This window comes from Drosophila mauritiana, chromosome 3R, assembly GCF_004382145.1.
Source record: "Drosophila mauritiana strain mau12 chromosome 3R, ASM438214v1, whole genome shotgun sequence".
Classification (NCBI taxonomy): Eukaryota; Metazoa; Arthropoda; class Insecta; order Diptera; family Drosophilidae; genus Drosophila; species Drosophila mauritiana.
Window position 1 is genome coordinate 22,797,093 of NC_046670.1, and position 15,735 is coordinate 22,812,827.

The 15,735-nt window shown below is 38.5% G+C and overlaps 2 protein-coding genes across 3 annotated transcripts; one reads left to right on the forward strand and one right to left on the reverse strand.

The window, feature by feature from the left end:
• Positions 1-129: 129 nt before the first annotated feature.
• On the reverse strand, positions 130-8,783 carry LOC117143295 (CD81 antigen). The gene is made up of 5 exons (XM_033307891.1): positions 8,399-8,783; positions 3,906-4,100; positions 3,308-3,487; positions 3,022-3,237; positions 130-2,477 (listed from the first exon to the last, which is right to left on the reverse strand). The coding sequence occupies exons 1-5, from the start codon at positions 8,462-8,464 to the stop codon at positions 2,328-2,330; spliced, it is 807 nt and encodes a 268-aa protein (XP_033163782.1). The 5' UTR covers positions 8,465-8,783; the 3' UTR covers positions 130-2,327.
• A 339-nt stretch (positions 8,784-9,122) lies between these two features.
• LOC117143794 (signal peptide peptidase-like 3) lies at positions 9,123-15,250 on the forward strand. Of its 2 annotated transcripts, none has more exons than XM_033308636.1 (7): positions 9,123-9,420; positions 12,565-13,012; positions 13,063-13,203; positions 13,504-13,695; positions 13,762-14,215; positions 14,291-14,411; positions 14,481-15,250. In XM_033308636.1, exons 2-7 carry the CDS (start codon positions 12,721-12,723, stop codon positions 14,547-14,549), a joined length of 1,269 nt encoding a protein of 422 aa, XP_033164527.1. In that variant the 5' UTR covers positions 9,123-9,420; positions 12,565-12,720; the 3' UTR covers positions 14,550-15,250. The 2 variants fall into 2 exon arrangements, with proteins under 2 accessions (XP_033164527.1, XP_033164528.1); XM_033308637.1 differs by having other exon boundaries at positions 9,124-9,420; positions 13,078-13,203.
• The last annotated feature ends 485 nt before the right edge of the window (positions 15,251-15,735 follow it).

Sequence of the window (15,735 nt, forward strand, 5' to 3'; positions counted from 1 at the left end):
TCTTTTTATTAGGTGGGGTAAATATTAACGAAAACAAGATAGAGTTTGGTTCCTGGAATAGCAGATACACGATACTCTGGAGTTCCCGCCAGAAATCTCTATTTCCATAGATAAAATAAAACTAAAATATTGAATTTATTGTAGGTTTATTTATTTGAAATATCAGTTTGTATGCCGCGGTTCTCTATAATTTATCTCAATTATCCATAATGATTTAGTATTATCTGAACCTTCTTTGTTGGTATTATGGTGTTAAATACAGATCTTGAGCATCGTTAATATTGCTTAACTTTTCCGTTTTTATGTTAGATGCCTTGCTAAATGTGCACTTTTATTTCATACAAACTACGTAATTTCCGTACGTTATGAAGATGCAGAGTTGATTGTATCTTTGTTTGAAGAGTAGATGCGTTTACTTATTTTGGTTTTGATTTTAGATGCTGATGGAGTTGTATGCTATAAATATTTAGCTACGTTCAATTCTGCTTAATATTTAGAGAACATTAAATTTTGAAGATTTTATTTCCTAAATATTCCAATGATTTGCTACAAATCCAACAGATGAACGTTGATTTTATGAGGTTTAATTCTTAGCCTAAAACTTTATTATTTATGTATATGTGTTTCAACTCCATGAAATTCCGCACGTAACTACTTACTAAGAAATGTTAAAATAAATAATTTACGTTAATGTGTAAATTTAAATACAATATATATTTATTGCAATTTGCTTTGTAAATTTAATATAATTTTGTCCTTATGTTGATTTTTGTAGATTTAATTTATTTAAACGTTGTGAAGGGGTACAAAGTGTGACGTTCAGGCTACGCTTAACTAACAACAAAATTCACATATAACAACAATAAAATGAAAATGTTACAAAAAATATATATCCTTCAATTAGTTTATGGTGTATGGTAAAAATACAATGTAAATATAGAGACTTCTTGTTTCGTTCGTGTGTACTATTCATTTAACATTTTGTGCTGCTTCAACGGTTTCCCATATAAATAGTTCCCCTTGCACGAGGAGGGAAAAATCAAAATTTATTTCGACGCAGGTAAGTTGGTTTCGACAAAATTCGTTTCAAGTGTGGGTGATTTTAAAGGTTGCGAACTTACAGCATGGTCAACAATCACTCGAACTTATCTATATATCCTTGCAGTACTTACAATCCTTAATTGTATATGCAAGGATACACAAACATAGACATCTGTTTAAGATAGACGTACGATCATACTGACCATTATACTGCTTGGGGATCGTATGGATCGTATGAGGAGTAAATATACAGAATGCTGTTTGTCAACAGAATGGCCAACACTTACATATAATTTCCTAACGTTTTGCTTTTGCTCCTTGCTTATGCTCAAATAAATAGGTCATAAATAAATTAAATTACAATTTTGTAAATACATAAAATATTTGGCATTTAATTTCGCGAAGCTCTACGAATTGAATGGTATTCGATTTTAGCACAACATCTTGCACAAGGTTCAGAAGTGATTTGAAAATATATTTTCGGCTGGGTCTTTGGATGGCAATGCGTTTTAACCAGAACAAAAATCTGTCAATCATTCTCATTCTTGTGGAATGCTATTATCATATGTTACATCATACGTTTATATGATTTCATATCTCTTTTGGCATTGTATTAGCATACAAAAATGGCAACATCAAACAAAAAATGTAATCGATTCAAAAGTCTTATGGGAGGAAACAAATCTTAAAAGAAATTTACATGATTTCTTTTTTACATTTTTCCATTTGTTTTGGCATTTAACATTATACTTTTGTGCTTATGCTTTGATCTATATATTTAATATATAGTATGTATCTATGAATTCAAAATTGTTTCGCTAGGCTAAGTATTATGGAGCTGCTTATGTTCTTCGTACATATATGAAGTTTACTGTCTGTGTTTTTTGTGGTAGAAATATTCTGTTAAAAAAGAGTTGTGTGTTTTTGCTCTGCTGGCATATCAAGTTCATATAAAGTCCCTTCTGAGGCTCCTGTGGATTGTGCTTAAAAAACGTTTCACAAATTCCAAAAGGTCGCCTCATCTCTAATACAATTGCTCAGCTGTCTCGTGTTGTTTTCGCTTGTCTTGTTGTTAAAAGTACTACAAAAGTGTGTTGTTTCTGTCGTCAGTAGTGTTGTTAAAGTATTGACCAGGGAACACCGTACATTATCTCGCTAGCCTGCGCTGCTAAATGCTTTTCCCCATTCGCACGTCTTCAGTAATAACGCTCGCTATGCATCCGTTTCGATTTGGTTTGTTAGTACTTCTCATCGTCCGTGATTTCCCTATGGGAATTCTGTAATTCTCAGGCCTTGTAGTGCTGATTCCTCACCGCGCAGCAGAGGCTCAGGGCGAAAGTCAGGGACAGCAGCTCCAGCAGAATGACAGCGGCGGTGACGGCGAAAATGGTGACCCAGTTCTCGTAGATGATCTCAATCAACTTGTCCACGCAGCCCTGCAAGAGACGTTTAATAGGAAACTCATTAATCGGTTTGTATAAAAGTCAGCTCGATTTTCATTCAGTTTGTTTACAGCTCGCAATCTCTGGATCTGCTACCCAACCAACCAGACTGGCAGACAGAAGTTTGAGATGCGTGTTGAATATCAATATTAATTAATACGTTTTTATCGTCTCGGCATTGGCGGGCGTCAATTTTTATTAACCCAATGCTTTCAGACCGCAGAAAAAAAGGATTATTAGTTTTTATGGCCAGGCGGCGATAGCGATCGGTAGGCCAAGAAATTACGATTCGGACACACCTATCAATTGAGTTTTGATGGTTTTTTGGAAATTCACTGAATTGAAAAACGATCGTTGGATGAATGGTCAATTAAATGGAATTTACAGAGAAAGAAACTATATATATGAGTGAGTAAACGGAATTATACAATTCTTTAAAAATAATTATTTCATTTCCTTCCGTTTCACCATATCTTTTCTGGTAAAATTCGTATGACTCAGGGTTTCGATAAAATCTTCGGTTGGTCATTGGAATTACCTGCTGATAAATGGCGTTGTTTAATGGGCCACCAAATTTCAGGCGTCGCGACAGCTCACACTCGTTATCCTTTAGATTATCCTTGCAGCAGGACTCGGGTATGTTATAGAAGACATTCATGGAAGACACGGCGATCTCCACAATATTTGTGCGATCTACGTTATTAAACCGACTAGTGGCCCAATCTCCAGGTCCATCGGCGCCGCAGCATTTCAACTGAAACAGATAAAGAAAGTTCGCATAAATCGTTCTTCCAGCGATGTGGTGGGTATGTCCAAGTACTTACATTCTTTTGCAGCGTATCAAAGGTGACGGTGCGCGAACTCATCGTGGACTGGCCGTACTCCTCCTGGACTGACGACTTGACTGCCGCCCGCACGATGTCATCCAGCTTGTCTTTGTTGTGGAAGGCCCATGCCCCGGCTGCAATTTGTGCCACCATCACGATGAGTATGACACAGAAGAACTGCAAGAGAATTTCAGATTTATGAATGGCGGAGTCCGGTCTGTGGGCGTTGAGTAAATAAACTGGTTGCGATTTAAGAAAGATACGTTTGCACTGGCAATAAGGAACTCCATAAAATTGCAACTTTTGTTTTGTTTACATCATTTTTATATATATAAGATATACTATCTGTCATAAATATTTAATAAGTACTTTTAATGGAAATACTGTTAGATAAGTTTTCTGTATTTACGGTCCAATTTAGTTGGTTTGAAATTATTTTGGCAAGTGCATCGTTTTGCCAAACTGCCAAGACATTGTGGGCGAACCTCCGTTGCAATCTTATGAGCGGAACAGTGTGGGCCACACATTTGCATGCATTTTAATTGGAATTTCCAGACACTGGTTATGATAGTACTTTGCTGCACTTTTTACTTACCGAAACCAGCAGACATTGCGACTCCCGACAGACTCCACAACAGCCAAAGAATGCGCCCAATGTGATCAGTATGCCGATGGCCAGGAAAACATACAGGGCTATGTGATAGTGATTGTAGTTCTGTGTCATCGACAGCATAAATGTGGGATCCGTCAGCATCCAAACGGAGGTCACCACGATGGTCAGTCCGATGAGCTGCAAGCGAAAAGAATACAAAATATAGTAGAGCATTACCTATTTTTACACATTTTCGCTGTAATTCTCAAATTGTTGCATCCATCACGCTGGGCACACGCGTCAATGACGCCATCTGGCGGCAAGGCGGCAATTAAAGTGGGAGACTGCCCCGCCCAGTTTCGCCTTCCCTTAAACTTCTATAGTTTCATACATATGATGTCAGCTTAGTTGGACGCAGACTATATACATAGCAACTGCTGTTGCGCTTCTTTTAATTTAATTAAAGGCAGTAAACTGAAACCAAGTACAAATTAGAAATTTCCCCATTCCATTCAATTTGTTAAAAAAGTATACAGATTCAAAGTCAGCTTTTTGAGCTTAGAACTTTCAAAAACCCATAAGAAAAGGCCCATTAAGTTTGAAAATCAATGATGCGGTAAAATTTGGTTTCGAGTTTAATTTTGGCCTTCATCGCCAAGACACACTGTACGTATATACATATAGAAGTGGCAAGACATTGATCCCAAGCGAGAATATGAGAATTGCGAGCTTGTGTTATCTCACTTCTCGGGTTATCAGCAAACGAAATATGAACTTTTCTTTGGATTTCCGCTAAAGAAATTCCGGCAATGTATTTCTCCTTAAGTTTGCTACCCAGAAATTAAACACTCAACTTGCTGTTGCTAATCCATTCATCCAGAAAAATGTTGTTCCGCTCGTGCAATGAGTGAGAGAATCTAATAAAGAGCTAATGACTTAATGGGTTGGGCTTTCAGGCATCGAGGTGTCTATGCAAGTTCATTAATTATTCAGCAAAATTATTCATCGCAGGCAAATTGAGTGTGCGATGAGAGCTAATCAAGAGATGTAAACAAGTGCACATATTACATGGGAAATATGTAAATTTAGAACCACTTAAGAACCGAAGGCTAACTGGGAAGCATTTCCAAATACAAAAAACACTTTTTATCTCGTGTTTTTTTCTCAGCCCCCAAGCTTTTGTAATTGCCAAGAGCATCAGTGCTTCCTGATAAGATTACGCAGTGGATCTCGCAATAAGCAAATATCTATTTAACTTAAAGATACACCAAAATATAAGATATAAGTTCTAAGATACAGTTTTTGGCGCCCAGGCAAAAATAAGTAAAAAAGCAAGAGGAAGTGTCGTAAATTTCATGAAAATCTTATGGAATATAAGAGAATCGGAGACCGGCTTTTATGTGGGTGGTCCACGAAAGAGAGAGCTGCCATAAAGTGAGCGAGACAAAAAGTGTGCCACAAAGTGCACGATATGCTGGCCCTAAAGTTCATGAATGTGCATGTGTGCAGCTAACGGAAAAACTACTCATGGAAACGTAATACAATGTTGCCCCATTCGAGGGCAGTTTATTGAGTAAGTACATTGTAACCAGAAGCACTTGTTTGCATAACTTGCATTTATTTTTCCAGGTCAGGTTTTCGGGTATGGATCAGTGAGATAATCTTGAATATTTCATAGTGTTGAATTTAAAAAATTGTATTTGAAGAAGAGGTTTATTTCTAGAGCTCTTATAAAGTATGTGTATGTATATACTACTTTGGATAAACCCCAATTCCCTTATCCGTTTGGGGAACAAAAGTTGACCTCGTTTTAAATCAGTCCCATTATCCCAGAACGAACTGAATCCACGCCTTGTTTGTAGCTATGTGTGTTGGAATTTTTACGATTCCCCGAACGCTTTCACATACATATATTTTTACACATCTGACACTATGTCGCGTGTCCAAGACAAACAAACAAAAATCCTGCCGAATGGGCCAATAAATGTGCAGAGTCCTTCGTTGACCCAGTTTTCAGAGCCGAGGCGTCGAAAGCGGAAAACGAGAGAGCATTTTACTGCTGCTAAATTGCAAAAAAAAAAAAAGAAAATGGGGCCAAAAGGCAGCTGGGCTTGCATTGCATGTCCAGTCACCGTTTTGTCCCACAATTAACCGCATCGATGGCAAATCATGAACTCATGCAACTCATAAGCTGAAAATACAAACTGAAAAATGAATGAAGCGCCACTCATGAATAATTGAGTGAAAAATAGCACAGCGAATTAAGTATGTAGATGTGACATGTCACAGCGAATTGAAAATAGATACAGGCCAGCTTCGTTACTTGGAGAAATATTTTTAAATATTATTTTATTCACAGCAACAAATTACATATTTGGAGGAATTTAAGAATTCTGCACTATGGAAGTCTGACTGTACAGAAATAAATTGTTTTTTAGTGGGTGGACAGGATAGGATTGTCAGATGGTCGACGGAATATTTGAAAATCTTTCAGTTTTGGTCACTGTCAACTTCAATGACGACAGCGCCGGCCGTTTAGCATTTAAGACGCTTTTGGCATAGGCCTCCCCCGGCATCTTGGACCTGGGATATCGGCCTCATTGGGGAACGTCAGCGTCCTCAGAGATCGTGGCGTTTGATCACGGTGCCCCACGGCGACGATGAAAATGGAAATGTTTGGAAATCGATGCACAGTGGAGAGACAGAGATTCAAAACTAATCGAACAGTGGTCACCTATTGCGAAGTTATATAAAAATACTACTATTAAATATATAAGGCGAAATTTCGGCTTTGTGGCATAATTGATAACATGCCCTGGCTAAAAATAGCCTCAAAACAATGTATAAAAAGTCTTCAAAGCTCCATACAAATAAATATCTGACGCACTTTCATCCATACATCGCTCTAAAAATAGTTCAAACGATTAGTGAAACGAACTGCATCACAAACACATCACAATTTCTATAACTTATTGTTCCTCCACTGAAATCAAAAACATACCACTGTGCATCCAACAACAACAACGATGAATACTAAACCATCACAGATCAAGGAACATTACACAGAAACCAATTATTAAATATAAACCTATTGGGATGGGTTATTAATCATTTGTTTTTGACATAAATACAATTAACTAAAAATAATCGAAAGGTATTCCACAGTTTCGAATCTTGAAAATTGGCTAAGCATCAGTATTTTCTTTCTGTGTACAACAACGAAAAACTGAACGGACGCGTAAGTTTGTGTTGTTCCTCGCCCGTATTCGAAAATAGCTTTTGACTAATAAATACTATAGACAGAAATCGAAAAAGGCAGCAACAATCAACAAACCGACCGAAAAAAAAAAATTTAAAACAGCCCGCATAAGAATCAAAATTTTAAATTTGTTGCCCAAAGGAAAAGCGAAACTGATTTCGCAAGCCACGGAAGACAAGAGGAAACCCCAAGAAAAACTCAAGGAAAACACAAACGCAAACAATCGCAGTGGCAGATAATAATTGAATGGAAACAATTGAAAGCCTAACGAGGCTATGTTGAAAGTCGAAAATTGCGTAAAACAACAAGCAGATAAGTTGGGCAAAGAAAATAAACCCTTTTTTCGGGGTGAGGAGAGGTCCTTTTTTACCGAATTAAGCCAACCGAAGTTTGTAAAAATATCAACGGCACGTATACGTTATAAAAATAATAAAACAAAAAGAAGAGAGACAGGAAAAGACAGAAGCAAAAGAAAAACAACTGAACAAACATGTGGAGGGAAAAGAAAACAGTGGGAGGTGGGAATGGAGATGCTTAAATGTTTATCTGCCTGTGTGTGTGTGCGTGTGTGTCCCCTCCCACAACGGAACTTCTATTGTTTTTATGCGGGAGTACGAGCGGAGCGGTAGGGAGTGCGAGCGGGAGAGGGAGAAATACAGTGATGTCGCTTTAAAAAGCCAGTTGAAGTTTTGAAGTTATAAATGGTAGAAAATAATTCAAAGTTAAATACTTCATAATAAACAAAACCAATTTGTTAAATTTCATAAAGAAAAACCTTTCTATTAATGTTTTCAATTATATGTTTAACTGAATGTTTATAGAATGTTTAAGCCCGCCCATTTAAAAAAATAAATATAATTTAAGTTAATATATTATAAAGCCTGTTTAGCATTAAGTTTAAATATATTTTGTTTACTTCCTATTCGATTAAATATTTCAAGTCGTACTTAAATAAGTTTCAACTTATGTTTTGGGCACCTCTGGGATCGGGAGAGTGGAAAGAGGAACTAAAAGAGCGGTAGGACTCCAAAGAGCGTGCGCACGGCTCCTCCCCCCGCCCCCGCGCCTAGCGAGAGAAAGAGGGTCGTAGGGAATACACAACACACACACATTCGCTCACGCAACACCCACACACACGCGCGCGAAAAGGAGGTCCGTGTGTTCCAGTTGTTGTGATGGGAGAGAATCGAATCTCGCATTGTTGTTGTTGCTGCTGCTGCTGCTGGAATCTACATACCCAGAATAAAATGTTTATAAGGACCATCAGATATTTGACGCACGAACAGCAGCCGTTGAGACCCATGGCGCGGATTGATATTCTCAAATAGGTAGCTCCTTAAAAAGTGGCTGCGATTTAACTGGTTTGCCAACCACTTGGAGATGCTCTTTTTCCAAGGAACCCCGAACTGCAGTGTCGCCTGCACTCTTCGACCTTTTACACTTTTTCAAAACACCCGCTCGATTGTATTATATTTTTCGAATTTTTTTCAAATTTCCCGTGCTAAAATCCACCGATTTAAGCCACTGTTTGCGCGATTGGCCGTTGCACCCGATTTGTTTTAAAAATTTTATTTGTGCATCGAGGCGTCCGTCCAACGTAAAATTCTTGTATCAGTGCGACCATTAGCTGGGCCGTTCAAATATACCAGCGGGTATAGAAAGGCTAAATACTGAAAAGTGGTGACCCTCTGAATATACCAAAGAGGTGGGTGATTAACTTTGATGAAGTTTAGCATGGCTTGCAACCTGCTTGTATGTGCAGCCTATACACAAACCAAAATTGCCTATCGATATATTAGATAACTTCTATTATATTATTATGGAAAGTATGTAATTGAAAATTAAGATATTCTAGAGTTTAGATTTACTTTGGTTATGATTTTTCCAAAATATTTAATTCTGTAAATGTAAACAGTTTGAAATGTGGCCTTAAAAGTTCATGGTTTTTTCGTTCTTCTGCGAAACGGTCACACTGGTCGCGCAGGCGAAAATGGCCTAAAGCGTGAAATGTTTAATTCGTTGTTATTTCTCCTCCGCAATAGTTACTAATAGAAACAAATGCAAAATGGCTGTCTAACGTTTAAGTGCAGCGACCGCCGAAGATCGTGGAAATCTGCATGAAAAGCGGCTCGCAGGCAAATGAAAGGCGCGTGAAAATGTAGCAGACACCTCTTTATCGCGAAAACGAATATCGGTGCAAAGGGAAAAACAAAAACCAAGGAAAATACAGCCAAACGCGAATGTGAATGTGAAGGCAAAGTAAGCGAAAAGTCCCCCAACTTTTTTGGGGAGTATCGAGTGCACCACATACGGATTTCAATATATATTTCGATTGCATTGAAATCAGAGACTTGACAATTCCCTCCCCCCTTCATATTGCTGCTTCTGTTGTTGTTGTTCGGTTGTTGTTTGTTGCAAGTTTGTGTGAGTGTGTCTTGTAATTTTGTTACGCAGTGGAGCGAAGTTGGAGTTTTGTGGAATGGAAATGGAATGAAGTGAAACGAAGTGGAGTGTAACCAAACACGAAACGGAAAAGCGAGGAAAAAACCTTAAAGCGCAGCCTAAGCTTTAGTCGTACTGAAAATTTCTCAAGCGCTGCAAGCCAGTCTTTGCCAAAGTAAAGCCCCTCCCTCCCCCCTTTTTGCATAATAAACGAAAAACTTTGCGCCCACTTTACGCACTTGTTTTTATGCTTTCCGCGTTCAGTGCACTCAAAACTTAATTGGTTCCCCCGTCGGCGGTGCTAATGTAGCGCATTTTACTGTTTTCAACGTAAATATAAGTATATTAGCAACGCAAGATTGGAATAATAATATGTAGTTTTCTAGAAATCCTAATAAAAATATGGTCAATGATTATATATTCGTTTACAATTTTAAAGTTCTGTTCTATTTCATTTAATATTTTGAAAAGTTTTAATAGAAGAATTTACATATGTTTTTGCTAAGAGCTACGCGTATATTGTGTGTTTCTTTCACATAAAATAAACTACTGTGTAGAAGGTAGCGGTAAATATTTATGTTTAAAGTCCACTCTCTTCTATGTTAGAGGTACCCCCCTCGCCCCTTTGCCACCATGAACGCTGTATCTTCGCAAATTTCACTTTCACATTCGTCGTGGGCAGTTACAGCGAAGCCAATTGCTTGGTACTTCTTTTATTTTGATTTTGTTCCCCACTTTGGGGCGTTTCAAATTAGAAAGTGTTTGCGTGTGTGTGTGTGTGTGTATGTAAGTTTATGCGTGTATGATGCGAGCGGCGTTTTCTCAATGAGTTTGGCTAATTATGTAGCTCATGTTCGATAACAACTTTAAACTGTGAAAATTGTGTCAACTTTGGAGACTGTAACTTTACACCCGCCACATAATTTCATTTTAATTAGCGCTCGTTAACAGTTTTCCACCTCCCCTCGCCATTTTGTCGCCCCCTTGAAATTGCAATGTGTGGGAAACTTAATTTGTTGCATACAGGGGGGTGGGGGGCAAAGAGGGTGATAGAAACTGTGGGAGACGGGAAAAATGAAATGAACAACACTAATTGAAATGCAAATTGTAAACTACACACACAGATGCAGTTGTGTAACTATTGTTAATTAATTAACAGAAACTTTTAAACTCACGTGAATATTAACTTCTATATCAGGATTATTTAAAGTACTAAGTAAACTTGGGTAAGTTGGGCGCAAACAAGTTTTAATTAACCTGTAAAAATACTTGATATTTGTCATATTTCTCGATTTCGGGGCTTCAAAGAATCCCTATAAATTTGGCCATCACTTCATTTATACATTTGTACATATAAATATGTGTGTATGTACGAATTTAAATCATTTGCATTCCGCACACAAACATAAAAAGAGACACCAATACACATGAACCTACATTTGCCAACAGTCAACATAAATTAGTGCGAGCAACGGCACTTGGCAACATGCAACAATAGCAACAAAAGCGACATGATTGAAGCAACAACAACACCGACCAAGGAAGTTGGCAACTGTCCCGCTTTGTCTCTCTTATTGTCATTCGCAGCTATCCCGCTCTGTCTCCCTATTGTCATTAGCGAGTTAGCAGAGCGCCGCTCTAATAACAGCGCCTTTACATTTCCATTTGCCAAGTGCAACAACCCTGCGTGGGTGTATGTGTGCGTTGTGTGTGTGAAAATACTATAGAATTGGTGGCAATAACAATGGAAAACTGGCATCGTGGAAAACTGGGTAACGCTTTTATAATTTATTCCAATTTTAACTGCTTTTTACGGCCTTCTTCTTGTCTGTTAATTGTTGTTATTGCTGCCTGTAAATCCCATGCGGACAATCTGTTATTTTCTCACACCGGTTGTTGTTATTATAATTTCCCTACACAGAGAACAAAACATATTCAGTTTCGCAAAATGGTTTCTTATTTTTTTAGAGATATCTATTTTGGGAAATATTATGTAAATATGACATGAACCTTTTTAATTGTTATTTAAAAAAAAATAATTTTCAAAATGATGTGGTATAATTTTTTTTTCTGTTTCTTCGCCCGAGGTCTAGAAAGGAAAGGTGCATTAGTCGCTGTAAATAAGAAATGGGGAATATAAAATATAATTTCTATATATAGACAGTCCATACATGTGTTTGTTTATATGATATGTCCGGACGCGTTTTTACCGCTAGTTTTAAAAGTGTAAAGGTAAACATTCTTCCAAAACAACATTGTGTTTTCCGCAGTTTCTGTTTATCGGGGAATCCTTTAGTTTACATAACATTGTGCACTACTAAACAAATAGTTGAGTTTTATTTTCATTACATTGCCTATTGCCTTGAAGTAGGGGGTCAGTTACATGCAAGTGATTTATTCATGAATATTTACAAAAAAAAAAGCTATAATAAACAAATTAAGAATGCAGGAATGACATTTGCAGTTTATCAAAGTCATATATCAACATTTTTTAATTTACTGTCCATTAGTAACATTTAAATGATGTTTAATTTATAAGTATATACAAATATCTCAATTTAAAATATGTATCTTGTGGATACAATAGATGTGTATGAGGCCCTACTCAATGTCTCAAGTTTCTTAAAATCAAGTACTTTCTGGTGCTTATAATGAAATTCGGGCTGCTGACTATTCTAAATTGTACTTCACTTTTTAGAGTGTGTGTGGCGTTCTAATTTGCTTTCATTACCCAATTCGTGAGGTGCGTGAAAGTTGACCCCAAGGTTTCCGCGCTCGACTTAAGGCGACATCGTGGAAAATAAACCTTGGGAGTGTGTGCTCCGAATAGCCTAATCGCAGCTGTCCAAATAACCTGAAGAAGGTAAAAAAGATTACGGGGGTTACTTGCGATAAGGTCGGCAAACAAAATACTTATCGTTAAATCAATATGCCAAACAAAAATTGTACTTTTAATTTCAGTTTGGATTGAAGCGGTGCAGCCGACATAAGAACGCGATAAACCCAGCGCAGGTCGACCGATAAGCGAAGAAGCCAGCCGACTGGCGACTACACGTGTAATCTGAAACTATATCTGCGATATAGATAGAAGTCGCATCCGGAGGAACCGGAGCGAGCATGTCGCACGGTGGAGCCGGTGGCGGTCTGGGAGCTCAAACTGTTGGAGCCGGCCAACTTGGAGGCGGTGCAGCGGCAGCTGGCGGTGGAGAATACCGCGAACTCCACTGGACGGTCTCAAGCGTAATGGACTCGTCTCGGGTCTCCACCTGCCTCATATCGATGCTGCTGATAGTCTACGGCAGCTTTCGTTCCTTGAACATCGAGCAGGAGGCCCGCGAGCGGGAGCAGAAGAAGCGAAATGAATCGATGACCAATCTCCTCACCGGCGAGCCCGTCGAGAAGGAACCAAGTATGTGTGAAATGGATTTAAAAGCATAAGGAATGTTTTATAAGTTTCAGATCTGTATTTCACAGCGGATAAATTCGCCACTCTGGACACGATGCATGCCCTATGTTTGCCCCTCGGAGCTTCCATCTCACTGCTCATCATGTTCTTCTTTTTCGACTCGATGCAGCTGCTCTTCGCCGTCTGCACAGCGAGTAAGTGTGGTTAAAATGTATTTAAGTTTGCCCTTTTATCTGCGTATGGTTTCCTTCAAAAATATTTAATAAAAAGGATCCAAAATATTCTTTAAGAACACAATGCAGTACGCAGTCATAAGCTACACTTCGTATCACATTCAAGCTTTTTAATTATAAATTTAACCGCTGATAAACTTATACTACTTTTAATTTTCAACTCGAAAGCGATAAAAGGCAGCATAATCATTATTTTGCATACTTGTTCAAAAGATGTCGAATTTGTTGCTTTATTAAATCATTTTAAATCTCTCTCCACAGTTATAGCCACCGTGGCGCTGGCCTTTCTACTGCTGCCCATGTGCCAGTACATCATCAGGCCATGCACGGATGGAAAGCGATTCTCCTTTGGATTCTGCGGTCGCTTCACAGCCGCGGAGCTCTTCAGCTTTACGCTTTCGGTGTCGATTGTGTGCATATGGGTGCTCACTGGCCACTGGCTGCTAATGGATGGTAAGAAACGATGTGAAAAAAGTACGAAAGAGTTTCCTGTAACGAAGTTTTTCCCCTTTTTTTTAGCAATGGGCATGGGCCTGTGTGTGGCATTCATTGCGTTTGTGCGTCTGCCCAGTCTAAAGGTGTCCACGCTGCTGTTGACCGGCCTGCTCATCTACGACGTCTTCTGGGTATTCCTCTCCTCGTACATATTCAGCACCAACGTGATGGTCAAGGTGGCCACGCGACCCGCCGATAATCCCGTGGGCATCGTGGCCAGAAAGTTGCATCTGGGCGGCATTGTGCGGGACACACCAAAGCTGAATCTGCCCGGAAAGCTTGTTTTCCCCAGCCTCCACAACACGGGCCACTTCTCCATGCTGGGCCTGGGTGATGTGGTGATGCCGGGCCTGTTGCTCTGCTTCGTCTTGCGGTATGATGCGTACAAAAAGGCGCAGGGCGTCACATCGGATCCCACATTGTCACCGCCCAGAGGAGTTGGCTCCCGGTTGACATACTTTCATTGTTCCTTATTGGGGTAAGTCGTTGAATAAATAGAAAGTTTGAGTTTGCATAAAAATATAAATATATACTTATTTCCATTGCATTGCAGTTATTTCTTGGGCTTGCTAACGGCGACGGTCAGCTCCGAGGTCTTTAAGGCGGCCCAGCCGGCGCTGCTGTATCTAGTGCCCTTTACGTTATTGCCGCTCTTGCTGATGGCCTATCTGAAGGTACATGTTTGAATAGTTTGAATGGTTCCGAATCGGTCGATATCTGTAATGTTTTGTTACTTGTTGCAGGGCGACCTGCGGCGCATGTGGAGCGAGCCGTTTATCGCGCAACAACCATCAAAACAACTGGAAGTCTGAGTGTACTCTATCTAAAAGCAAAGAAAAACAAAAAACAAGCAACAAACAATGTGAAGAACACACACACATAAGATCTAATACTAACGTTTGTCTCTTAAATAACGTATTGAGTATGTATTTTTTAACTCAACTTAACTAAGTTTCGTTTTAAGTTAGGTGATCCTCGTTTTCATAGTGAAATAAAAGCAAAAACCGAGTAATTATAGTTTTTAGCCTAAGCGGAAAGGTTTTATATATTCACATATATATATACTTCATACGAGAGTTCATTCAAATTGGCTTTAATGTCTCCAATCATGCAGATAACTAGCGAGTAGAACAAAGATCAAGCGAAATATTAGTTACAGTTCATAGGCATTACTAATAACTCTGTAAACATAGCGAAAAGACTAGCAAGAAGACAGTTTGAGATTCGAATTTCAATCATACATCATCCACTCGAAATCTGTTCCGGGCAGTACGTTCTGTAAATACTTAAGTTATGTGTAATAATAACAAACCACCATGCAACAAATAATAGTTAGTAAGCTCGCCTTCATACACATTTAATCGCGATCCGTTTCCGTTTCACACGCTCATTTCCGTCCTTCGATTTTCTTGTTTTGTCACCCAATGTTTTTCCCACACATCTTCACAATCATAATGATGTTTTGCCAAAATGCATGTGTTCGTTGCAAACAATAAATCAATTAATAATTCTAGACAACAACTGTTGCACTGCGTGTGTTTCACAAAATTAAGTTTCAAGAATTTTAATTATTTACTATTAACGCAGCTAACAATAAATAAATACTGTATGCATATGGAAACGATAGTTACATATTAATTTTAAGTAAATGCAATTTCGAAACGTATAGAAACAATAAAAATGTGAGATTTAAAACAAATGGTTTGTATCTTTTTCTTAAACCCATTTCAATGCCTACAAGCTGTTTTTCAAGAATTGGATGTACGCTTTTTGAAATGTGATAGGTAATTTTTTTTTGAAACTTTAAATGTTTAAATGTTGGCGCCTAATATTCCTAACTTTCCCACCAGCTTGCTTACCAAAGTTTACAACCTTGCGGTAATCGGGTTTTCTGTTGGAACGGTCACACCTTAGCGGGTAAATTCCTCTTAGCGAGTACACGTCTCCAGTTAGCGGGGTTACCAACCAAACATAACATCGATACAATAAATATCGATA

Coding starts and splice junctions, on each gene's coding strand:
- LOC117143295 (XM_033307891.1), bottom strand. CDS start 8,464: ATGGGTCTCAACGGCTGCTGTTCGTGCGTCAAATATCTGATGGTCCTT. Junction 3,238..3,307: donor TTGATACGCTGCAAAAGAAT/GTAAGTACTTGG, acceptor TATCTGTTTCAG/TTGAAATGCTGCGGCGCCGA. Junction 2,478..3,021: donor ACAACGCCATTTATCAGCAG/GTAATTCCAATG, acceptor CGTCTCTTGCAG/GGCTGCGTGGACAAGTTGAT.
- LOC117143794 (XM_033308636.1), top strand. CDS start 12,721: ATGTCGCACGGTGGAGCCGGTGGCGGTCTGGGAGCTCAAACTGTTGGA. Junction 13,013..13,062: donor GCCCGTCGAGAAGGAACCAA/GTATGTGTGAAA, acceptor TATAAGTTTCAG/ATCTGTATTTCACAGCGGAT. Junction 13,204..13,503: donor CTTCGCCGTCTGCACAGCGA/GTAAGTGTGGTT, acceptor CTCTCTCCACAG/TTATAGCCACCGTGGCGCTG.